The sequence below is a fragment of the Crocodylus siamensis genome, chromosome 11, assembly GCF_052110815.1.
Source record: "Crocodylus siamensis isolate JL-2025a chromosome 11, ASM5211081v1, whole genome shotgun sequence".
Taxonomy (NCBI): Eukaryota; Metazoa; Chordata; order Crocodylia; family Crocodylidae; genus Crocodylus; species Crocodylus siamensis.
In genome coordinates this window covers 23010443-23035822 of record NC_143405.1, presented here as the reverse complement: position 1 = coordinate 23035822, position 25380 = coordinate 23010443, and the positions used below count along the sequence as shown (strand labels likewise).

General features: G+C 44.9%; 1 protein-coding gene across 1 annotated transcript; it reads left to right on the top strand.

Moving 5' to 3' along the window:
• The first annotated feature begins 630 nt into the window (after positions 1-630).
• LOC149855605 (uncharacterized) lies at positions 631-25190 on the top strand. The gene is made up of 6 exons (XM_090022597.1): positions 631-689; positions 7849-8071; positions 11133-11216; positions 11724-11771; positions 15629-15719; positions 25105-25190. Exons 2-6 carry the CDS (start codon positions 7979-7981, stop codon positions 25188-25190), a joined length of 402 nt encoding a protein of 133 aa, XP_089878723.1. The 5' UTR covers positions 631-689; positions 7849-7978.
• Positions 25191-25380: the final 190 nt, after the last annotated feature.

Below are 25380 nucleotides of genomic sequence, written 5' to 3'. Positions count from 1 at the left end.
CTATAAAATACAGTATTTAGAGCCACACAGCAACTTTTTAAACTGCACAAAGTATCCCAAGCTCTAACCCAGACTGGTGTCCAACAGTGTATGTTATCCATGGTTCATGGCAAAAGTCCCTGAGAGGACTTTGTATCCTGGGTATTAACTGCTTTGTGTCATCTCAAGCCAGGTTGATGTTACACTTTTTGTAGCTTCACAATCTAAGTTCAATGAAAATATAACTGGCCCCTGTTGGAAATGGGGAATTTGTGAAATGATCTGCCCTTTCTATTCAGATCATTCATTTCACTTTTGAAAACTGACCTTATTTTTAGTAGGCAAGGCAGTTGTAAGGGCTGTCTCACTTGGTGGTTTGGTTGGGGATTTTTTTTTTCATTTTGCTATAAGATTCCAGCTGAGTTAAAATGAACTTTTTAAGTTTCACTTGCTGTCACTACTCAGGACTGCCATCAGAAGGAGATCACAGGCAGTGCTCATGCTGCTTTCCATATCGCTAACTGGGAGCAGAATAAATAGCGCTCATCTTGTTGTACAGCTCCTGAAATGAATGTGTAGACACCTAAACTAACTCCCTCTCCTCGGTGCAGAGGACTGTGAGCTGTTGGATATCTCTGTCTCTTTGTCTCTTGTCTTTATTCCTAGGTCTGGGACACCTGGTCAAGTGGAGCTGTCCAAGTTCTTGACAGGTAATCTTGCTCCTTTTTTACTGTGCTACCAAGCCTGCATTTGAAATGCATGTGCAGAGCTCATCTGTTTAGAAACTGGGAGATTGCCGTAGACCTGATACAGTGGAGATTATTAATTATTTAGTCTTGCTTTGATATAGGTCAAGGAGCAATGTCTGGCACCTTACTCTTTTTTGTGCCCAGTTCCTGACATGTCTGTGCTCTCCAGCCACGCAGAGGACCATTTCCTGGGGGTGTGGACATGGAAGGTGGCTTGTAAATGCTAGTAGTAGCTGGTTTTGGGTATTATAATGATTTTCCTGAGGGTTAAGGATTTGCACAGGGGTAGGATGCCGTTTGAGATAAGAGGCAAATATCATTCTATTTCTTTTAGGTAGAAGGGTGTGTTAATGGTTATTCTTTTATTTCTCTGTTAGTTTTGGATTATTTCCACTGGATGTTCTCTGGATTTCCATGGGCTCTGGATTTTGAGGGGAAGTGTCTGAATAGGAAATTTAGAAAATGAGGAATTTGGTGTCTTTGAGAGAATTTGGTACCGGAGACAAAGACTATGAGATATATAAGCAGAAGCACATTATAACTGGAATTATCTGGATCTAGGCAGGACCTGTAAATCTAGGCAAGATGTGTTGGGTTTTTTTCATGCTTTTAGTGAAAGGGCGCTAGGGGGAGTCTGGGACCTGCGACAATGACCTCAAGAGTGGGGTGGATATGAGTGTCCCTGAATGATGGCTGCATTCCATCTTGTTCCCTTTGGCTTGGGTCTACTTATTGATTTAGATGCCCAGGTCAGCTGAGTATTTCAGCAACGTGCCCTTCAACATCCTGCCCCGAAGCTGCTGCCACAGACCCATGATTCTAGGTGAGGAACTGTTAGCTTATGGCTGTGCGCCAAGTCAACCTCCTGGGAACTTGGCTCCTAGGGGTCAGTAAGGCTGTTTCACCATTCAGCAGGATGTGGGCTAGCAATTGGTAGATAGGGTATCTAATCCTGACTGCTTGATGTTGTGTGTACAAACACAGCAGCTGCAGGAAGCTTTCTACTACAGTCACTTAATATTTCATGCATGTTCAACCCCATTCCCTGGAGGTTCTCCAAGTGCTTAACAAACAGTAGGGAATCAAACTTTATCCCAAGGCGAGTGAATAAATATTAAGATACTTATTATTATCCCACAGTTTGACAGTCAGGGAAGGCAAGGCATAAATAGATTATGTGATTTGCCCAAGAATATGATCTGTGGTGGAGCCAGGAATAGAAGTAGATCTCCTGAGTGTCTTTCCCCTGTGCTAACTATTGTCAGATCTTCTATGTGCTAATATTTCAGTCTTATCTTTGTTTTAGTCACATCCATAATCAGCAGTGTTACTCAGGTATTCTGTCTGATCTGTCCAGTCTGATGGTAAAGTGTCAAGGTCAGAGTTGGTTGGGTCCAACAACATCCAGCAGTGCTAAGAAAGTTGCCACTTGCCCTCCAGGGAGTCAGTGGGTGCATGTACATGAGCGCAGAGGCTGCTTTGATGCATTGCAATTACAGTGCATAGGAGCAGACTCAATTAATCAAGCAGACTCCCACATCTTGTATTTGCACCCCCATGCTTCAAAATGGTGGTGGAGGTGCTTGAACTAAAGCTCAGTGACAGTGAATAAGTTTTAGGTCAGCTGCCCCTGACACCATTTTGAAGCACAGGAATGCTGATACACAAGACGCTGTGGCACTTTAATTAGAGCAGCTCTCGGGGCCTCTCTAATTAAAGTGCCATCCCCACCCCCCTCCTCTTGGAGCACATGTGAAAATACCCTGTAACTTGATGCCATGATATGTGCCATTCTATGTCCATGCTTCTAGGAAGACACCCTGAAGAGATTTGAATCCTACTGATTAAATGCTACCAGTCTTTTTTATTTATTTATTTTTTCATAGACATTAGGGCTGGAAGGGACCTCGGGAGATCATCGAGTCCAGCCCCCTGCCCAAAGGGCAGGAAGTCAGCTGGGGTCATAGGATCCCAGCAAGATAAGCATCCAGTCTGCTGTGTACTACCCCAAAAGAAGGGGAGAGTCCTGTTGGCAGAGACTGCTTATCACACAGCAACATGTGTAGCCTCCAGGGATGAAAAAGACTGGGGTTTTCAAGCAATACAAAAATGGAAAGGAAATGTTTGTTGCTTCTGTTCCACCCCTAAACTGCAGGGTTCAGGTTAATGGTACCTTCCTTTGATACTGGCTATACTGATGGCATGACCTGGGAGACTAATAACCATGCATGCTGCTGTTCTTCCCCAAGTTCTTTGTGAGTCAAAAATATTGGTAAAACAAGGAGTGACCAGTTCCTATCTAGTGAAGGCCTAGCAACTGTTTCATATGGTCTTTTGCTTCAGACTGCATTACATGGGTTCATCAGTGGCAGGTCCTGTCAGACCAACCTGGTGGCCTTTTACGATCAGATCACCAGATCGTTAGACGCAGGGGTAGCAGTGGATATAATCTTCCTGGACTTCCAGAAGGCTTTTGACACTGTCTCTCACTCTGTTCTCATTAAGAAACTGGGGGGCTGTGGTGTAGACACCTACACAGTCAAACGGGTTGCCAACTGGCTGGAGGGCCGCACCCAGAGGGTGGCAGTAGATGCGTCCTTCTCAACCTGGAAGGACGTGGGCAGTGGGGTTCCGCAGGGCTCGGTCCTCGGGCCTGCACTGTTCAACATCTTCATCAGCGATTTGGATGAGGGGGTAAAAAGCACCCTGTTCAAATTTGCTGATGACACTAAGATGTGGGGGGACGTGGGTACATTGGAAGGATGCAACAGGCTACAATCAGACCTCGACAGGTTTCAAGGGTGGGCGGACGAGAATAGGATGGGTTTCAACACAGACAAGTGCAAGGTGATGCACCTGGGGAGGAACAACTGGCACCAGACCTACAGGTTGGGGAACTCCCCTCTTATCAGCACGGAGGCGGAAAGGGATCTGGGGGTCATCGACTCCAAGATGAACATGGGCCAGCAGTGTGGGGAAGCAGTCAGGAAGGCCAACCGCACCTTGGCATGCATCCACAGATGCATCTCGAGCAGGTCCAAGGAGGTGATCCTCCCCCTCTATGTGGCACTGGTCAGGCCGCAGCTAGAGTATTGCATCCAATTCTGGGCGCTGCACTTCAAGAGGGATGTGAACAGCATGGAGAGGGTCCAGAGGAGGGCTACTCGTATGATCAGGGGGACAACAGGGCAGGCCCTATGAGGACAGGCTGCGGGACCTGAACCTGTTCAGCCTCCACAAGAGAAGGCTGAGGGGGGATCTTGTGGCCTGTTATAAACTAGTCAGGGGGGATCAGCAGACATTGGGGAAGTCACTGTTTCCCCAAGCACTGCCAGGAGTGACCAGGAATAACGGTCACAAGCTGGCAGAGGGTATATTTAGGTTAGATATCAGGAGGCGCTACTTCACGGTCAGGGTGGCTAGGGTCTGGAACCAGCTTCCAAGAGAAGTGGTGCAGGCTCCTACCCTGGGGGTGTTTAAGAGGAGGTTAGATGAACATCTTGCTGGGGTCATTTGACCCCAGTACTCTTTCCTGCCATGGCAGGGGGTCGGACTAGATGATCTGCTCAGGTCCCTTCCGACCCTACAAACTATGAAACTATGAAACTATAATTACTATTCCTACAGCTGCAAGTCAAGATTAGTTGGAAACTCCAGCTTGTACAACATGACATGGCTACCACCTGAGTGTGAGTATCTACTGAGAAGAGAGAGATAATTAGTCATGTTTGTCTGAAGTCAGTCAGAAGGCAGGGTAGATATGAACTTTTGTAGACTAGAAAACACATCAGATAACTTCCCTCAATTTTCTACTTGCTTCTGAATCCTCTGGTACATAGGTTTAGTCTTACTCTTCAGGGTCATCTCTGGTCTTGGATCAGGATATCTGTGGACAGAGCTGACCTTAGGGGGGTGCAGGGCCTGGGGCAAATAAGCCTGTGTGGGGCCCCTTAACACTGCACAGGGCCATGGTACCCCCACAAAGGGGTAGGAGGTCTCTGTGCTTCTTCTGCAGTGTGGGGCTGACCTACCAGCTTCAGAGGAGCCTTGCAGGAGGGCCTGCAGCTTCTCTGCTCGACTCCACGGGGCCCCCCCAAATCATGGGGTCCAGGGCAATTGCCCTGATTCACCGTACCCTAGGGATGGCTCTGTCTATGGAACTCGCTCCCCATATGTACCCTACCACCAGAACTGAGATGGGAGAGGGACTGTAATACCAACTGAACCCCCAGATATAAAGAGAAGACCAGATTTATACAATCGGGTATAAAATTCATCAGGCAAAATTCATCATAAATGTAGATGGGGTGTTAATCTAAGTAGTGTCGGAGTGAGGAGGCTGAACAGGCAGAGAAACAAATTGTTTGGAACTGCATTAAACTTTGGTTTTCTATCCAGAAATTCCTCTTATGGTGTGGACTGACATTGTTGTGAAACCCAAAGCCTCAGGAGCTAGGTAAGAGGCAATAGTGGCTTCCATGCCTAAGTTCCTGGTTGCAACAAGGCCTGAATCAATTAAGAGCCCTTTTTCACATTAAGTTGCCTGAACACCCCATGTGAAATGAGTTGGTTGCTCATGAGATTTCCTTGTAGACTGGTCTTTGATCCAAAGAGTCACTATTATTGGTGGTGGTATGAGACTGCCTTGGTGATCTTTTTTCCTCTGTAGGATGACAAAGGGCTGATTTCTTTCACAGCTGTTCAAATATTTCCCCTGTGCTCCCATGGCTGTATCTTCATTTTTTTGGAAGGAACTGAGACACCTCTTGGATTTAGGTGATTTCCCCCAGATCACACAGGAAGAATGGAACCTTATGAATCCAAATAGAAGTTCTTTCTGCAGAACAGGCATGAAGCAGGGAAGTGCGTGTAGCTGCTGCCCACATTGAGCCCTACAAGACTAAATAGATTATTTAGTCTGCTAGGCTAGGAGTTGAGGACTTTTCACCACCACTAAAACATAAGGTAGAAATGAGTTGCTTTAGATATGACCCTCAAAGGAAAGTAGTTGTACTGTCATGGGTAGGCATGCAAAGGCAGAACCAATACTCAGACATCTGCAGGGTCCCTTGAGAGGCTGGTTGTATCCACTTCGAAACAATATTTGCTGATATTTTATACAAACTGTTCTTTTCCAGCTGAACTGTTCCTTCATGCATGTTTCTCAGATAATGTGATGGGCCGGTTAGGCATGAGGACCTAACCTGAAGAATTTCCAGTGAGATGGGGAAAGACTTTTATTTTTCATCAGTAAGATTTCTTCAATAAGCAGTACAAGGCACTGCTAAGACCTCAGCTGAGTGTGGTCTGCAATTATGATCATCTCTATTCAAGAAAGATGAACTAAAGTGGAATAGATATAGAGGAGGAATTCATGAATGATTAGGAGAACATAGCTCCTTTTCTTATGAGAGGAGTCTCAGCAGCTTGTTTTGTTTAGCATAGGCACCCCCCTCCCCACCCCACCCCCCAAAAAATGCTGAGATGGGAAGTGATTACTGTTTATAGATATATCAGAGGGGTAGATACCAGGGAGAGAAAAGAGGTATTTAAACTAAAGGACAACTCTTGTGAAAGAACAGCAAGATATCAACTCATTGTAAATAAATGTGGGCTGAAAATTTGAAGTTTTCTAACCATCAGAGTACTGAGGTTCTGGAATAGCCTCTGAATATGGGTTGTGGGCATAAAAGGCAAGCTGTTTAATATGAAACTTGATTAGCTGATATAAATGATTTTATGATGTGATTTCCTGCAATAGCAGGGCGCTTGGTAGCCTAGAAGATCCGTTCTAGTTCTTTATTCATGCAGGAATCTGCCAGGAAGAGAATGTATTCCAAACTGTTGCTACAGCTCCCTTTTCTGGGAATATCATTGAACTTCCCTAACATCTGAGTGCTAACAGAGTCTAGGGGCACAGTATCTCTTGATCTGCTGGTAGTGTCAGTACAGATATGAGCATTTGATTTCTTGGAAGGTGAAAGTAAGTTCTCATAAGATGAAAGTAAATCGTTATTAGTTTTCATATTGGAACAAAAGTTTTCTCTTTGCTCTGCCTCCTGCTTGTCTTTTTCAGATGCTTTGACTAACAGAATTCATTTGGTTCTGTTGATGCAAGGCATGAGCCAGATTTTACCCTACATTTTACTTGAATTCAGAGAATCAAGCTAAGGTCTTTCCATCTTGTCAGTTGGGTGGACGGAAAAAGCTGAGCATGCAGCAACACCTGTGGGTTTGTAAAGGACCACCTGGTTGGAATTTAAGTGTTATTCATGAACAAACAGAAACTGAATTCGGTTTCTGCTCCCTTATGCATTATTTTAGAACAATGAAGAAAATATTGTAATGCTATGCTGTGCATTGATGGTGCATTCTCCCGTGGATTCTGTGTGCCACTTGAGTCACCACATGTCACACCTGCAAAAGTGGCTAAGGAACTGAAGTTTCATTCAAAGGCAGGAAAACTGGAAACCTAAATGTATCCGTCACTTCTGAAAGTTATGTGGTTTTCTCATGTTCCATCAACAGCTCATGGCTCAAGCTATTTCTTGGAGCCAAACAAATTGGACCAGAACTGTTTCAGCCACAGAGGATTCTACATGGGGCATTGGGTAGGAGAAGCTGGGGAAGAGGTAGAGTGGTTCTGCCAAAGTGAAATTACTATTTCAAATAAACTAATGTAAAGAGTCCAAACAAGATACCTTCTTGTATCTGAACAAAAATGTGCCTGAGAGACCTAGACCTGATTTGCCACAGCCAGGTTGTGTCTGTCAAATGCCATTCCATCCTATAGAAAATGGCAACATTAATATAACACCTGTCAGCAAAAGCTCTAACAGTCCAGAAGTCAGGGGCTAAGTCCTCCCTTCTGTTGTTGCTGTCCACACGGTACCTGAAGAATTATAAAAACATTTCTGCCTTGAGGACAAACACCAGCACTAAATTCATCTTTTTAGAAGAAACAGCAATGAAAGGAGAGGGGCAGTGGGAATAAATAAGTGCTTATAGAGTATTGCTGTGCTGCTGGAAGGCTGCCGTATCCTGAACTCTGTAAATCCTTCTCACTAGCAGGAAAGTAGCAAGCTTTCATGCCTGACTGTCCTTATTTATATCCCTGCAGGTGGAAAAAGGTCTCTTAATAAGAAAGGAGAAAGAGAGCAAGGAGGTGAGATTTTCATTTCTATTGTGTCAGGTGCCCATGGAAAAGTAATCTCTTGGGTTACCATCTGGAAGCTGTGGGACGTGCCACCATGAGCAACAACGAGAAACAAATGGACCCTGGCTCATCCCCTCCTCCTGAACTGCCAAAGAGAAAGAGGGGAAGGCCAAAGAAACAGCCACAAGTGAGTACCTAGTGGCCTAAAAGCCCAGCAGGGAATGCTGGGGTATTAGGGATTGAAAGCAGCTTTTTATAGATGTTATGTTTTTCTAGGTTTAGTCCAGACTACAACCGCCATTATATATGCATGGATGTCCATAGCCTGAATTAAAATGGCTCCAGTCCGAATGAACGGTCCATTGAATGAGATTTAAAGTTAATGCAGACTAGAGCAGTCTGAACTCGGCAATTTAAATAGTGTTAATTGTTGCTTTTAGGAAAACCAGTCCTTAGGAACTTGGCAGATAAGCATTGCAAATATCAGTCCCTGCAAGGGAAACTCAGTTGGATTTTTGTAACACAAGAGAAGCAACATTTTTTACCAAGTTAAATGTGCCAACTAACCTGACTAAGCTCCCAGCCCTGCCCCAGTGCATAGGCCACTGGTCTGTGAGGAAGACCTGCCCCCAACACATTGGCTGAGATGGTCATCAGCACTCAGGTCAGGTGCACCCATGAAGGCTTCTGGAACAGCACTTTAGATAACTGTCAGTCAGCTTGCAACAATGTAACACTGCTTTAAAGTCTCATTATTGCCTCCTAAATACTTCCAAGGGCAAGTGCTAAATGCATAAGCCCAGGCACAGAAGCTGCCAGTTGGGTCTAAGGGGCTGATGATTACTGATCTTCTATTCACCCTTAATTTGAATTGAAATTTGATTTGAACTGTGTGATGTGAATCAGTTAATACAGTTTAGAACAGTGGTTCTCAACCTGTTTTGTACCAGGACCCATTTGTAAATATTGATGGCCAGTCCTGACCCAGTGCCCCTCACTCTCAACCTGCCCCAGCCCCACAGTGTGTGGGGCAGAGGGGGGTGTAGAGCGGTGGAGGGGGGTGGACAAGCAGTCCTTTGCAGGCTGGGACTCTGCCAGCCTGCAACCGATAATGTGCAGTTTCCCAGGTTTTTCTCCTTTAAAGTAAAATCCATTTTTAAAGTTAGTTGATCCATTTTCAAAGTTCGTTCATGACCCTTTCACATATTCTTGTGACCTGCTTGTCGGTGACAATCCATGGGTTGAGAAACGCTGGTTTAGAAAATGGTGAGCACGTCCACAAATGGCCTTACTGACAAAGACAAGGCTGGGTTTACTTGAGTTACCGACTAATTTGGGCAGGCATAATTTGGCGCGGGGAGGAGGGAAACTTGAGAGGAAAACACTCTACTGCTCAGAAAAGAAAGAGCATACACACGTTGGCACAGCTGCTGGCAGTAGCAAGTCCCCAGCTGTCCTCACTACCTTCAAGCCAGCAGACCATGTCCACATAGACTGTGAATTACTCCAAGATGAGTTAACCTGGTATTTGTAGCACTGAGGACTACTAGGGTGCTTAACCCGTTTTGCTTCTAAATGACTTGCAATGGGGGAAGAGACTGTGATCTTTTTTCCCCTATACCAAGCACCCTGCTGAAATGAACAATATTTTGCCATCTGTGCAAGGTATTCAATGTCTATATAAAGTCCATGATTTTTTTTGTATCCAGTAGATTAATGAAGTAAAGTTTGTAGGCTCATCCATGAATGCTGTTTTTAAGTTCCCTTTGAGGATTAGAACTGAGAGATTGGAGAGACAGTGATTGCCTTGTAAGAAGTGGGCACCCACAGGTAATTGGATTTCATAGATTCATAGACATTTGGGCTAGAAGGAACCTCGAGAGGTCATCGAGTCCAGCCCCCTGCTCCAGGAGCAGGAAGTCAGCAGGGATCATAGGATCCCAGCAAGGTAAACATCCAGATGTCTTTTGAAGGCATTCAGAGTAGGTGCTTGGACCACTTCTAGCAGCAGTCTATTCCAAACCTTGGGGGCTCTGACAGTAAAGAAGTTCTTCCTTATATCCAGCCTGAAATGGTCTTGGAGGAGTTTGTGACCGTTTGACCTTGTCATCCCTTGGGGCGCTCTGGTGAACAGGGTCATAGGAAGTTTGCTTCTGATTTATGAGGTTAGCAAGGTTCAGTGTTTGTTTAAAGACTAGGATGGGCGGTTCTGGAAAGGTCTCTTTAAGAATTGGGTCTTCTACTACAATGGGTTGCAATTGTTTGAGGATTTTCCGTATACATTCCAGGGAAGGATGGTATGTCATAACTAATGGTGTGCATTTCGTGGGGATTTTCTTTTTGTACAGGAATTCTTTGCATATCCAGGTGGATCTTTCAAAAGTGTGATCTATCTCTCTGGAGGAGTGTCCTTGTTGGGTGAAAGCCCTTTTGAGATTTGTGGGGTGATGATAGCAGGTATTCTCCTCAGTGCAGATTTGGTGATATCAGAGATCTCAGCTATAAATTACAGCATTTTTTTGGTGTGTTTAGGGTGATTGCTGGTTCTGTGTAGATATGTGTATTATTCTGTGGGTTTCTTGTACATGGTGGTTTGTATTTTACCATTCTGGATAGTGTTCATCATGATTATTGTTGAATTTGTGATGATGCAGAGTCTCCCTATGTCTGATGAAAGGTGTTTGTGCTCAAAAGCTTGCAAAGAACTTTTTTTTCAACTATTTAGTTGGTCTAATAAAAGACGTCACATCTACCCAAAGAATCTTGCCTGCCTACATCCTTAGACCAACACAGCTACAACCAACAACTCCACCACCTGAAGGCAGCTATAGGCGTCATGCAATTTGGTGCACATGGCACAGGAACAACTGAGTGAGGCTTGCTGAACAGTGGCACTTCCAGGCAAAACATGGGGATGGGCTGGACATGCCCTATGTGACTAACCAAAGTCACAAAGGAAATCTGGGTCAGAGTGAAGAATTAAATCCTGTTTCCCCACATCTCAGGCTGATGAGCTATCTCTAGGTCCATGGTTCTTGTCGGTCAGTGTATTGTTGCTGTCATGTAAGGCTGAAGTAGTATTTAGCATCTAGGAATGGGGAGGACAGCCAGCTCTCTACGGAGTACCAGCAATGCTCCATTAATCAAGGACCACAGAATGTGAAATGCTAGGCACCAGTGTCGTATGTTGTTGGATTGCTAGATGTGTGAAAGTTGTTGTAATAGATCTCATCCTTTTGTCAAAGCAGGAGCCTGAGGAACTGGTGCCCCTAAAGAAGCCACGTGGAAGGCCAAAAGGAAGCAAAAAATTGAATACTACTTCTGGACAGACAGTAAGGCTGTGATTCCCAACCGTTTTGGAGGGGGTGGGGTGTCCCCTAGGTGCCTGTGCCACACTCAGAGACGAACCTAGAAGTGCCGGTGGTGAACCTGGAAGTGTTCTTCTTGAATACCTTGACCCTCCTGAGGGTTCTCTGCAACCCTGATTTGGGTCCTGACCCTAGGTTGGGAACTGCTGTGGTAAGGGATGGCAATTTATGGGTATGTGTGATGTAGTTCTAATCTAAATGTGTCTGTTTTTCATCTGATGGAGCTGTCTGACTAACAGCTGCCACCTTACTTTTCCTCTTTTTTCACTGCCATATGATCACTGCCAGTCTTTTCTTAGTGCTCTTTTTCTGCTGTTTCCTCTGTTTAGTCCTTCTTTATCATTCTCCTAATCTAAACCCTTGGCCTTCCTTCTCCTACCTGTCACACTTGTAGATGCTATGCTGAAGCCTTCCTGATCAAGTTTAATGGCTTACTCTCATTTAATTTCATTTTGTTTTGTATTTTTAAAGGTAGAATCTCCACTTGCAAAAAGACCAAGAGGGAGACCCCGCAAGTGGGTAAGTACAGTCAGGTCAACATTCCCTTTAATTCCCTCTCTTTCTTTGAGAGAAGAAAATGAAGGAAACCACATTTGCACTGAGAAGAAAAATGGTGGAGTGTCCTTCAAATAGAGTTCCCAGGATAACTGGGCTTGCGGGGAACAGGAGATGAAGCCTGCAGCACAGGGAAAGATGACTCACTTAGCAGGAATAAAAACCACCAGCATCAGAAGGCTGAGACAGCATCAGCATGAAATGAGCATTGAGTAGTAGACCTGTTCCAGCGAGTAGACTGCAGTGCTTAAATGTGAGGGGAGAGGGTTAAAGTCCAAGAGAAGAATTGGCAGAATGCTTAGTTTTCATTCTGGACATCAGTTGCTTGCCCGTTGGCTTGTAGTAGCCCAACTGTAGTCTTCAGGGGATGCTAAAGGACTCTTCTGTCCCCTGGGGCCAGCAAGGAAAAACCAGGTGCTGGCAGCTGTCATGAAACGTTATTTCTGTTATTTCCATGTCATTTAGAACTGTGAGCTTATAAGAGATCAGAAAGCCAATGCTTTTTATTTATAGAGTTACAGAAACCTAAAAACGTAAATATATTAAAAGCTGAGGTTTCCTTAAGAGGATAATTGTGGGGGAACCTGCAAGATACAGAGCACTGACCATCTTGTAAAACACCTGCTGATACAGTCTGCCCTGTGGTTAAACTGACAGCAACTTGTAGGAAGGAGATGGGCTCAGCCATGACACTCCACTCTGTTTTGCAGCTCTTCTGTGTGCCTTGTATACAGCTGTAGACCAGGGCTGCGGGTGGGGGAGGGCTGGAGAGGAATAGAGGATGCTGGGAGAAACATGGCAGCATCCAGACAGGAGTGTAAGGACATATTCCTGTCACCTCTCAATACAAGTGAGGTGAGGTATAGTAAGAGAGCAGAAACGGTGGGATTAGGAAATGCTGTGTGCTGCTGTTGGGCTAAACAGAAAACTTGGTCCAACAGATGAAAGACCAGTGTTAGGGCAATAGTCAAGAGTTTGGGAGACCCTCTGTGTGTCTCAGTTCCCATCTGTAAAATGGGGCTAATGACACTGTGCTACTTCCCCAGGGTACTGTGAGCAAAATACTTTAAAGAATTTGAGGTGGTCAGAGACTGCATTAGTAGGGTCATATATCAGGATCTGGATATAATTAGAAACGTTTTCTGGGAATATCAATAAAATCCAAATTAAACATTTCTTTTTGGGTGGACTGATCCAAATCAGAGCATCTCAATTAATTGAACTAAATCTTAGGGTATTTTTACACATGCTCCTGGAGTGTGGGGGCAGGGGAGCATCTCATGTATCAGTGTCCCCGTACTTCAGAATGGCAGCAGGGACAATTTACCTAAAGCTTGTTGAAAGAGCTTTAGTTAAAGTGCCATTTGGAAATGTGGGGACACTGATACACAAGATGTGGAGGCTGGCTGGAGTGCAGTAATTGCCACACTCCAGCAGACTGTATTAATCAAATCTGCTCCAGTTCACTGTAATTACAGTGTGTTGGAGTAGCTTCCTGGCTTATGTGTAGGTTCCCTTAATGTCTTGTTTCTAGTCAGTCAGACATTATTCAGTGTCTACCTGAGTTGCTAAAGTTCATCATGTGCCTCCTGCCTCTAGACTTCTCTGTAGTCCAGGATACCTGACTCAGCTACCTTTCCCACAATGCACTAGAGTCCTCTGAGTGAACTGATGTGTGCATCATGGAATAGATAATTCAACTGAAGATGAGAATGGGGACAGACATAGACCAGTCACTGCCATACCAACTACCACCAGAGCAGGAGTCTCTACTCAAACTCTGGGTGAGAAGGCAGCAGTTCACCACCGATGAGTGGAGATGCACTGTCTCCAAGAGTGATGGGAATAAAGCCAAATATAATAATTTTAGAAATATAATAATTTTAGAATTTCTAATTTTAAGCACTTCTGGTTAAACAAGTTAAATCTGTAAAGTCAAACAACCTAAATGTTAGGAAAGAGCAGAACCTTAGAGGCCTGTGCAACAGTAATTTGGCATCTATGTGCATATGCATCATGATACACTCTTCAGTTACATCATTACATTTTTATTTCTTTAGGATCCTTGGCTCTTTCAGGGCAGTGAGTGGGTACAGATGGATCAGGGCAAGTTTTTAACAGTACACAACAATATAAAACTGGAGTGATAGAAACAGAAGAATAGTCTGGAACATCGAACAGAGGAGCATGAAGTGCAGTATGTTTGTGGAAGCTGGCAGGTTGATGGGGGCGCTTGTGATAGCAGATACTGGGTTCAGCAGTTCGGGAGGTCCATTGATTTATATGACTTTACATGGGACTCTAGGGAGGCAAAAGATAAATTCCCAAGTGCTTTGGGGTGAAAATACGATGAGTATTAAATGCCTACAAGTGGTCAGGACCTCAGTTTTGCAACTGCTAGAGTGCAGCTCTCCCTATTATCATGCAGGTCTTTGTCATAGAAATGACAGAGGAGAAGGGAGCCCTCTCTCCTCACTGAATCACTGATATCACTTCCTGCAGCACCTATTTTCTTTCTTGGAGGTCTGTGATTCACATTCTGTCCCCTCCCTGTTCTTCTTGGCTTACTAAAACTGATTTAATCAGAGCCCACTTACAGCCAACACTGGTAAGGCCTTGTGACATTTAGGGGTGTAATCCTATTTTATTTTAAGCACCCAAATGGCACTTCACTGGCCGTGTAACTGCTGTTTTGGGATTTGCACACAGTTTGTCATCTGATTTCATGTGCATTTCGGATATGCAAGTGTCCACATGGCTGTTGGGCATGTTCAGTGATCTGTACTCCTGCCAGGCAGATATACAGCTCCATACCTGCATAGCTAGGTCAGTAAGGTCTAAGTCTTGAAACTATAGCTATGCAAAAACCCATACCTAGTAGCATAACCATGCCTTGCTTTAGCCCAGTAGCCTAGTGGTTAAGGCACACACTCAAGAAGTACGAAATCCCGGGTCTAAGCCAGGGGTGGGCAAAATGATAGACCTGACCAGGAGCCAGACTCCATTTCCCAGCAGCCCCTGCCCACATTGCTGCTGCTGATTTCCATGGAGACCCCAGGAGCAGCGGTACCACGACAACATGGAGCCAGGGCTTCCACGGAGACCAGTTCCAGCAGCACTGGCAGGGTGTGTGGCTGGGCGGAGAGCTGCTCTGGGGCCAGGACTGGGATCTGTTGACAGTGGTGTGCGGGCAACAGATCGCAGTTCTGCGCAGGCTCCAGACCACACTGTCACCACCACAAGATCGCAGCCCCAGAGCAGCTCCTTGCCCAGTTGTGTGCTTTGCCAGCCTGGGGTCAATCTCCGTGGAGACCCTAGGCCTACACTGTCATGGTGCTGCCACTCCTGGGGTCTCCATGGCAACTGGCTGCAGTGACCTGGACAGGGGCTGCTGGGAAATGGAGTCTGCTGCAGGCCTGATGTGGCCTGTAGTCTGGACACTGCCTGCCCCTGATCTAAGCCCTCATTAGCTACAGAGGGTTTGAAACTCCATTTCTTTAGCTTCCCAGTACAGTGCTGTAACTACCAGGGTACGGTTTAGGCTTCAGACAGCCCTAATTCCTTTTGGGTTTTCAGTTTTTTTAAATATTGAGATTTTATTGCTTCGTTTTTTGCTTTGATCCAGGCTTGATTTTTTTTTTTTTTTGAATAATATGAACAACTTCACAACCTCAGTGCTGCACAGTATTTGGACAGAGTGCATTTTCAAGAAGACACAAACTAAAGACTATTTTATTTGGATTGACACTGTTTGCTTTATTTTCATTTTGTATTTTGTCATCTGATTTCTGTATTTGTTCACTGATTGTTTCTTTTTACAGCCTCAACTAGTGAGCCCAGAGAAAAAATCCCAGGAAGAATCCCCTCTAGGGAGCAATGACCTTAATTCTAACTCATCACTGGCAACAGAAGGTTTGTGATTAAATGAATAGAATGACAAGAGGTTAATGTATAGAGTTACCCTTACAGTAAACCCTGAATGCATTCGTGAATCTACGGCACTCTGGTGTATTCTACAAACTGTGTGTTGTTGGGGTGCATTACCACTTGAATGGGAGATCTACAAGAAGCACTGAATCAAAAAGTGTTTCTAAGCCGGTATGTGATATTCCCCTCTAGATCAGTTCTGAATATTCCAGCATGATGTTAAGATGGCTAAGGAGGAAGAAATGGGGAAGAGAAGCACTGTGCTTTCCCTTTTCTAGCAATGTACATGTGAAATTATCGGTGACATTATATTGTTTGCATTATACAGGAGCTCATAGCAGTCCCTTCTTGCCTTAAGGTATGAATTAAGGCTCTCTTGGCACTTTTTCTGGTGGTTTGAGGGTGCTAGCATTCTGGACAAATTTCAATATGGATAATTACACACTGTCTTTGGTATCATATTCCTTTTGTCTTCCCCTTGTGCAGTATTGGGTGGGGTTCTGTGCCATTAAATGATAGCTAGGATTTTGCTTGAGATGCCAATGTTTCAACTGTAGATGAACTGCCAACTGCGTACGCCTTAGATATAATGACTGCAAAGTTTATTCAGATTGTCTGAGATGAAAGACATCTGAGAAAAGTGACACCACTGTCTTAAGAAACTGGATCTGGACATCCTCCAAGACCTGAACCCATCACAAATCTGGAAGAATTTGAGGCTAGAATTTGCTCTTTGCCCATTTCTAACACAAATGGAGTTTTATATTCAATAAACATTGCAGGAAGCTATTCATTAAACATTTTCCCTTGAGTAGTGGTGAAAGGGAACCAGCTACATCAGAGGCAGATGTTGCCACTTACATTGATGTGCGGTTGGCACAGCTGCACCCTTATCCTGCTACTGTTAGTGTTGTTTAAAGTGGTGTGCAAAGCAAACTAACTGAAGTGAAGCGGCCAAACCCAATCTCGGTTTCTTAGAAAGTCCCTGGAAATGCCATATGACAAATGCCAGAGATGTTAACCTCAGTTGTTCAAATCGGTTTCCTCTCTGACTCCCACTCCCATATCACTTCCTGCCACTGAGTTACATGATGACATCAGCACAGCCACAGGCTCATAGGTGATGAGCTCACTTCCTGCCCAGCTTTCTGCTTGTTTTCTGACTTTGGTAGAGCTCTTAGCATCACTCAAAACCACAGCCTATATGGTACTTTCTTCTTCTTTTTAGCTTGAGTTGGATTGAGTACAGTTGCTTGAGGAATACATTTTCCTCCGGTTACAGAAACAGATACGATTGGATAAGCACATGCTGTGGTGAGTGCAAGATGTTGATGCAGCGTGTGCTACTGTAGCATCCTGCTAACTATTTCTGTATGTTGTGGTGTGGAGGTGGAGATGTGTGTTCTTTAGATGGAGGTAAGACAATTATAGCAGTAGAGACAGGAAGGCTGCTGAGTCCTGGAGTAAAATGAAAGTGTAGCAGTAATACTTGAGCATACATAGAATGAAATCTGATCCTTATCTTGAGAGTAATTCGTAGCAACTTTTATTCAAATGACGGCCTGAAAATGAATCTGAGAGGTAGTCTTATATTGGACTCTTTTGTGTAAGGAAGAAATAATTTACTGGCTTTGAGTTTCTGGAGACTTGATAGACGCAGCTGCAGCAATGCCCAAATGGCTAGCTTCTGAAAGATGCAGGTCCTCAGACTTAAAAATCGACTAAGATGCAGCTGTGCCACTGACAGGATTTGCACTGTGCATAATCCAATACAACCACTGTGAGATACCTCTTCCCCCACAAATCCTGTGCTGAAAAGCTGCAGGCATGTCTATTTAAGAGCTACCAGGTGAGGATGGAGGTGGTAGAATGGAAGTGAGTCAGGAAACTTGCACATCTTTGGGATTGTACCAGATAAAGCTCTAACTAATGTAGATGGTCCCTTGAGATATGAGAACTCTGTCAAGGCACGCATTTAAAAAACAAACCATGGATGTGATCTGATCGATTGCTTGTTGACCACCTCCTAGCCTTTAGCAAGAAGGAAGAGAAAAGAGGAGAGAAGGAACCAGAAATGTGCAGGACTTCTGAGATTCTGTACCGGGGGAAAGACCTGAAGAGCTGGAAGACAGTTTCAGAAATTGCAATTTGTTTGCCAGGCCCCATGCAGACAGAACTCCTCCTCTCTGTGGTATTTCCAGGTCCTGATTACTGGGCTGTCCAAGTTGTGTGGCAGTAGAAGGGGGTTTCCTAACAGCTCATAGATTTTGCTTTGCATAGGTTTGTTGTTTCTTTTCTGAGGTGACACCAACCATTGATATGTCTCTGGTTCCTTGGGCTGGGTGCTCACCTAGTGCTGCTGCTGACAGATGAATGAAGCCAGCGTCACATTCTTCCTTTAAACCACACGTGAAGTTTTGACTTGTTTACTGTTTCAGTAATAAATCATCCTTTCTAGTGAAACAAAGGGGAGCAAAGGGAAGCCCCCAACTCCACAGTCAGAGCTGCCAGGCCTTGGAAGGAGATTTTGATTTTGTTTTTACCCTGCCCATCTCCCATCATTGTTCGCTCCCTCAGACTCCTGTTGGTACTCTAAGAGTACTGCCCAACTGTAAGCTGCTTGTATTACTCCTTTTCTTGTGCTATGTCCAGTTGCCATCCCAGCTTTCCTTGAAACATGGGGCCAATTGCAGATCAGAGGAATCTCACTGATCTTCTTTGGGACACACTTTCCTATTCTGGCCTTGTGGCTCATCAGAAACAAAGGGAAGAAATGATTGGCATGGCAGCAGAGAATAGGCCACGCAGGTACCAAGTACCACCTGGAAGAACATAGAGGAGGTTTGTTAGTGTGGGGATATGTGTCTTTAAAAGCTTCTGGTATAGGCCAGTTCGAGCTGGATGTTACAGTGTACAGAAGCTCCTGAACAGTTGATTGAAGGAGACTTCTGTCAGATTCCTTGGAACAAAACAAATTAAGAAAACACGTGTAGAAAAAGAATGGAGCAGTTACAATCCTAGCAGAAGTGAATCTCTGAAAATGAGGAGGCCACCTGTGAGGAATGTGAAGAGTACTGCACTCTTCATCAATATTAAAACCTGTGAATGGTGTATTTTTTATCTGAGGTTACAAAAAGAAGATGAAAACACAGAAGAGTCTGTAACTGACTGGAAGCTGAAGAGCTAGTATTGTAATTGGGAGGAATAACTAACTCTCTGATAAGACCAGATTCTAGTTGGAACCTGGGACCAAAGCTTCGAGTTAGACTAAGGGAAATACAACATTAACCGTTGGAAAAGCAACTAGAATTTTCCAAGTAAAGCAAGTATCCCAGTCCAGAATGAAATTCCTGGAGGTAAAACAGTGCTCAGACGTTGTGGACACGACAGAGCAATGCTAAAATGTGGTAGAGGAAAGGAGCTGAGGCAGAAAAGCATGCAGAGCTCAAAGCTAGAAGTGCCAAAAAATAGCACACAGAGCTGCATGTGTTGTGACAAACCCCATGAGCCAAAATAATGCCTGGGACTTGGTAAAAGTACAAGAACAGCAACAAAGCATCTCAAATAGCAAATGTGTACAGGCGATGGCAGAGTGCGCACAGGAGAGACAAAGAGAATGGCAGCCAGTAGCTCAGAGGAATGCTGCAGGGGAGCAACAAACAATGTTGCAGCAGCCGGTGAGTGGAATATCAGTCTGGAAGGCACAACTTTTATTATTAGGTTACACACAGGTGCATAATCCAATATAATGCCAGAAACAGTGGAATTAAAACTAAAAGAAAATCCACAGACAGAAGAAAATAAATGGGTAAAATGTAGGGTTTACAGTGGTGAGTTTATCTCCACTATGGGCACTTACAAAGTGACTGAGTAAATAACAAAATGAAAACATACAATTAGTAATAGGTCTTTTTTTTCCCTTTCTAGTACTATTTTGGGTTAAAATCTGTCCAGTGGTTCGTCTCATCAAGTAAGGGTTCTCACTGGAAGAATCAAAACAATTGAGTAAAAGCTTGAGAGCATCTTGTAAAAAGTAACAAAGCACAAGAGCACAAAATACAGCCTGAATTAGTCTCAATTCCCACAGAATCTAAACTCCTAGGAAATTTCCCTTTACTCCAAGGTAGAAGCTAAAATAGGAGCTGCAACAGGCTCATTGCTCAAGGAATCAGAGTGAGTGGAAGAACCAACAGAGAGACTGTGCACCCGTTTGTCACTATAAGAAAAGAGACAGAATCATTTGAATATATACCCAAAAGAACTAAATAAATATGGTAAAAGGGTATTGATACAATCCTCTCACCATGGTATGGTCAGAAATGAATACCTTTGGTTTATCCACCATAGAATGAACAAAAAGTGAATGCCAGCATCATCAAATAGAGAAGAAGGCTTTATTTTAGGTTATTCAAAAAAACTAGAACTCTTGGTTCCCAGATGATACCTTTTATTAGACCAACTGGAAAATCACAAGAAAACTGTCCTTTTCTGCAAGCTTTTGGGATTAAAGTCTCTTCGTCAGGCTCTGGGAAAAATATAGATGGTACAAGATGGTAAAAAGTCCCCATAGGTAGGAAATAAACTTCATTTTTGCACAGAGGGAGCTGAAGATGGAAGGCTGCCGCTCTGGGTCCGTGAGAGTGTCTTTATTTTAGGTTATAGTTATGATAGATTTTATGTCTTTTTATAGAAGGTGACCAGTACTATCTGAAATTGACCCTTAACCACTTGCTAGAAGGCATTTGCCAAGTATCCTTTCAATAGTACAGAGATTTTTTTCGCAGTGACAAATCATTGGTTTTCAAATTGAACACAAAGCTGGGAGAGATTTGGTGGCCATAGATATACTATCTAAATTATATACATAACAATATGATTTATTAAAAGCAACAAAAAACTGTTTGGGCTCCAAAATGTGGGTAGTGATTGCCAGAATTAATGTTGATGAGATTGCAGAAATTAATTAAGGCTATTAGTATAGGATGGCCAGGACAGCATACTCCTAGCATCTGTGTCACAAGCGATACTCCTACTGTCACGTGAATTTGTATCCCCAGAGTATGTATATTATGGAAGAATAGATTCCAAAAGGTCTGAACCAGTTTTTTAGCTAGAGGTGGTCTCAGATAGGCAACAACAATAGCGGGATGAGAGGGATAAGGTCCAGGCCATGTTACAACAAAAACTAATGCATTTACCAATACCTAGAACAAAAGTGGTGTTGACACCCTTAGGGGAGCCTGACAGAAGCCAATGAAGGATTGCAGAGCATTGCAGGGATTAACTGAATGTTGGCTAATTCTTTAATTAATTGATTGTCTAGAAGTATTTGATAATTCACATTACATTAATAATAATTGTTATTACTATTATATTTCATAGTTTCTAGGGTCGGAAGGGACCTGAGTAGATCATCTAGTCCGACCCCCTGCCATGGCAAGAAAGAGTACTGGGGTCAAACGACCCCAGCAAAATATTCATCTAACCTCCTTTTAAAAACCCCCAGGGTAGGAGCCTGCACCACTTCTCTTGGAAGTTGGTTCCAGATCCTAGCTGCCCTGACTGTGAAGTAGCGCCTCTTGATATCTAGCCTAAATCTACCCCCTGCCAGCTTGTGACCGTTATTCCTGGTCACTCCTGGCAGTGCTCAGGAGAACAGGGACTTCCCCAGTGCCTGCTGGTCACCCCTGACTAGTTTGTAACAGGCCACTAGATCCCCCCTCAGCCTTCTCTTGTGGAGGCTGAACAGGTTCAGGTCCTGTAACCTCTCCTTGTAGGGCCTGCCCTGCTGCCCCCTGATCATGCGAATGGCCTCCTCAGGACCCTCTCCATGTTGTCCACATCTCTCTTGAAGTGCAGCACCCAGAAATGGACACAGTACTCCAGCTGCGGCCTGACCAGTGCCACATAGAGGGGGAGGATCACCTCCATATACCTGCTTGAGATGCATCTGTGGATGCATGACAAGGTGCGGTTGGCCTTCCTGACTGCATCCCCACACTGCCAGCCCATGTTCATCTTGGAGTCAATGATGACTCCTAGATCCTTTTCCGCCTCTGTACTGACAAGAAGGGAGTTCCCGAACTTGTAGGTATGGTGCTGGTTTTAATTCCCCAGGTGCATCACTTTGCACTTGTTGGTGTTGAATCCCATCCTATTCTTATCCTCCCACCCTTGTAACCTGTCTAGATCTGATTGCAGCCTATTCCTCCCTTCTAGTGTGCCCACATCCACCCACATCTTAGTGTCATCAGCAGATTTGAACAGGTGCTTTTTACCCCCTTGTCCAAGTCGCTGATGAAGATGTTGAACAGTGCGGGCCCAAGGACAGAGCCCTGGGGAACCGCACTGCTCACATCCCTCCAGGCTGAAAATGACCCATCCACCACCACTCTCTGGGTGCGGCCCTCCAGCCAGTTGGTGACCCAATTAACTTGTAGGTGTCAACACCACAGTCCCCCAGTTTCTTAATGAGAACAGGGTGAGAGACGGTGTCGAAGGCCTTCCGAAAGTCCGGGAAGATTATGTCCACCGCTACCCCTGCATCTAAGGATTTGGTGATCTGATCATAGAAGGCCACCAGGTTGGTCTGACAGGACCTGACACTAATGAACCTGTGTTGGTTGCCCCTAAGCATGATCTCCCCTGCTGGCCCCTTGTGGACACGTGCCAGAATAATTTTCTCAAAAAGCTTGCCCAGGATCGAGGTAAGACTAACTGGCCTATAGTTTCCCGGGTCCTCCTCCTTCTCCTTTTTGAAGATGGGAACCACGTTGGCCCTTTTCCAGTCCTCTGGCACCGCACCAGAGCACCACGAGTGCTTGTAAAGCTGTGCCAGGGGTCCCGCAGTGACCTCAGCCAATTCCCTTAGTACTCTGGGGTCGAGATTGTCTGGACCAGCTGACTTGAATACATCCAGTCCCTCCAGAAGTTCCCTAACTAGTTCCTCACTAACCCTTGGCCTAGGTGCGCCTCTCCTGGGGCCTGAAGGGGGCCCAGCGGGGGGGGGGTGGCTGTTCCAGTCCCTGCTTAGGAAAATGGAGGAAAAGAAATCGTTAAATATGTTGGCTTTGTCATCTGGTGTGACAACTAAATTTCCTAGCGTGTCCTGCAGGGGCCCCACATTACCCGGAACTTTCTTTTTACCCCCTATGTATTTAAAAAAGGATTTCTTGTTGTCCTTGATCTGGGAAGCTAGTCCCAGTTCCATCTCTTCCTTGGCCTTCCTGACTGCCCCCCTGCATCTCTGAGCAACTGCAGTATAGTCCTCCCTGGTGATGGCCCCTCCTTTCCATTGGGTGTACGCCTCCCTTTTTGCTGGGAGACATTCCCGGATGCTTCTGATGAGCCATGAGGGATTGTGTGCCCTCCTGCTCCCTTTGATCTGTGTTGGGATTACCTCTCTTTGGGCTTGGAGGATCGTCTCCTTAAGGAGCGACCACTCTCCTTGGACACCTGCCTCTCCTCCCTTCTGGGACCTCAGTGCTTCCCCGACTATTCTCCTTAGTTCATTGAAGTCCGCCCTCCTGAAATCTAGGGCTGCTGCCTTGCTGCAGGCCTTTGCCACCTTGCGCTGGATGGTGAATTCCAGCAGGCGATGATCACTGTTGCCCAGGTGGTCAAGCACCCGCAGCCCCCTCACCAGGTCGCCGCCCATGGCCAGCGCCAGGTCCAACAAGGCGTCCCCCCTGGTGGGGCTGTGCACCTCCTGGGTTAGATGGAGGTCCTGCATTTGGGCTTGGAACCTACGTGAATGGTCAGACCTGGCTGACTGCTCTTCCCAGCAGATCTCCGGGAAGTTCAGGTCACCCATGATGACCACGTCCTTTGACCTAACTACCTCCGTGAGCTGACTTAAGAATTCCTGGTCTAGCTCTTCCCCTTGGTTGGGTGGTCTGTAGTAGACCCCCACCATTAAGTCTCTTTCCCCTCAACTGCCTTGTATTCTAACCCAAAGCACTTCAGAGTGCCCCTCCTCTGATTCTTTGTTAATTGACGAGGATGGGTATTCCTCCTTAATGTAGAGTGCCATGCCCCCACCTTTCTTTCCTATCCTGTCCCTCCTGTACAGCCTATAGCCCTTGACATTCACCACCCAGTCATGTGTTGAGCCCCCCCACGTTTCAGTGATCCCCATTATGTCCGGGTTGGTGTCAGCTAGCTAGGAGGGTAAGTTCCTCCTGCTTATTTCCCATACTATGCGCATTTGTGTAGAGGCATTTGAGACTTCCTGTGGATGTGTGTACTGGCCCCCTATTTTCAGCATTACTCTGGCCCCTGTCACTTACCTGCATATATGTTTTGCTCGTCAGTCTAGGCTGGGCTGTACTTGTGGGTGTTGCTTGGTTTAGCAGTCCAATGATTCCTCCACCCTCTTCTTCCCCTTCCCCGAACAAGCCTAGTTTAAAGCCCACCAGAGGAGGTCCGCCAACCTAGAAGAAAACACACACTTACCTTTAGGGGAAAGATGGAGCCCATCCCATCCGAGCATGTCTCTTGTCGTGATGTGCCGGTCATGGTTGAGGATCTTCAGGATCTCAAGCCCAGTGGAATAGGATTACTAAATTCACTTTCTGCCTAATGGGTATAATAAAAGCTGGTCCTTTACTCCTGTTCACATTTGTTTGCATTGCCACTTATGCTGGTATGAGTTTCTATGATGTATCATGTCCTCTAGTGATGGAGGTGCTGTGGCCATCTTTTTATCTCAGACTTGAAAAAATGATCAAAACATTGCATAAGCTGATTAGAACTTAAATATAATTTTTGTTTCTGTAATATGGTCTCAATCCTGAGACAAACATTTAGCTAAATCATCAATAACTAATGTAGTCATGATAGTTTCAGATATTTTAAGCCAAGAAGGCTGCAATCTGATGTAGTCTGAATACCTGCACAGGAAAACCAGAAGATGTTTTTTTGCAGTGTTTTTTGCATAGCTGTCTGAGCTTGTACTCAAGTAAGCATCACAGTATTCAGGTGCTTATTTCAAACTTTGGGCCTGAGCTAGTACCCAGCACATTTAGTGGACTTTACTGGCAACTGAATCAGATGTTTTATGAGGTCCTTTTAGATCACCTCCTCAAAACTACCCAGTATCGTTCCTTTTCCTTCATTCCCTCCTTCTGAGAAACTTGGAGCTTCTTGAGCCATGCTTTCATGATAGCAACAACCAAGCTGGACTTAACTGTTGTTTTTGGAGGCTTTGTGTGTTGAAGGTTTGGAAGGAAGCCCTTAAGGCTGCATCATGCCCAAGGATCTCATGATACTTGGAATACTTTAACATGGCACTGCCCCTGTAATGAGAAGGTGTGCGCAGTTGTCTTACTGATTAGAAAGCTTTAATCTCCTCTCTCTTATGGTCTTTTAGGCACTGCTGGAAAGGATGGCTACAGGGCTGGCAAGACTGCAGGCCTCAGGAGATCTCTGAGCACCACTTCAGCTTCACCACAGTAACCTCCTGGATTAGGAAATAAAAAAATGCATTGTTTTTTTTTACTTCATATTCTCCCCAGCTATTGTTTCAGTAAAGCCTTGCTATTTATCAAAAACACTGACCTCAAGTATGACATCCAGGTAGATATATTGGAAAAAACTGCAGTCTCCTTGTGAATGGGATTCCTTCACCTGGATGGTAGCAAATCTT

Bases quoted from the DNA above. Each gene is read 5' to 3' on its own strand.
- LOC149855605 (XM_090022597.1), top strand. From the start codon at position 7,979: ATGAGCAACAACGAGAAACAAATGGACCCTGGCTCATCCCCTCCTCCT. The intron at 8,072-11,132 runs GTGAGTACCTAG...TTGTCAAAGCAG, and splicing joins GGCCAAAGAAACAGCCACAA to GAGCCTGAGGAACTGGTGCC. The intron at 15,720-25,104 runs GTTTGTGATTAA...ATGGTCTTTTAG, and splicing joins CTCATCACTGGCAACAGAAG to GCACTGCTGGAAAGGATGGC.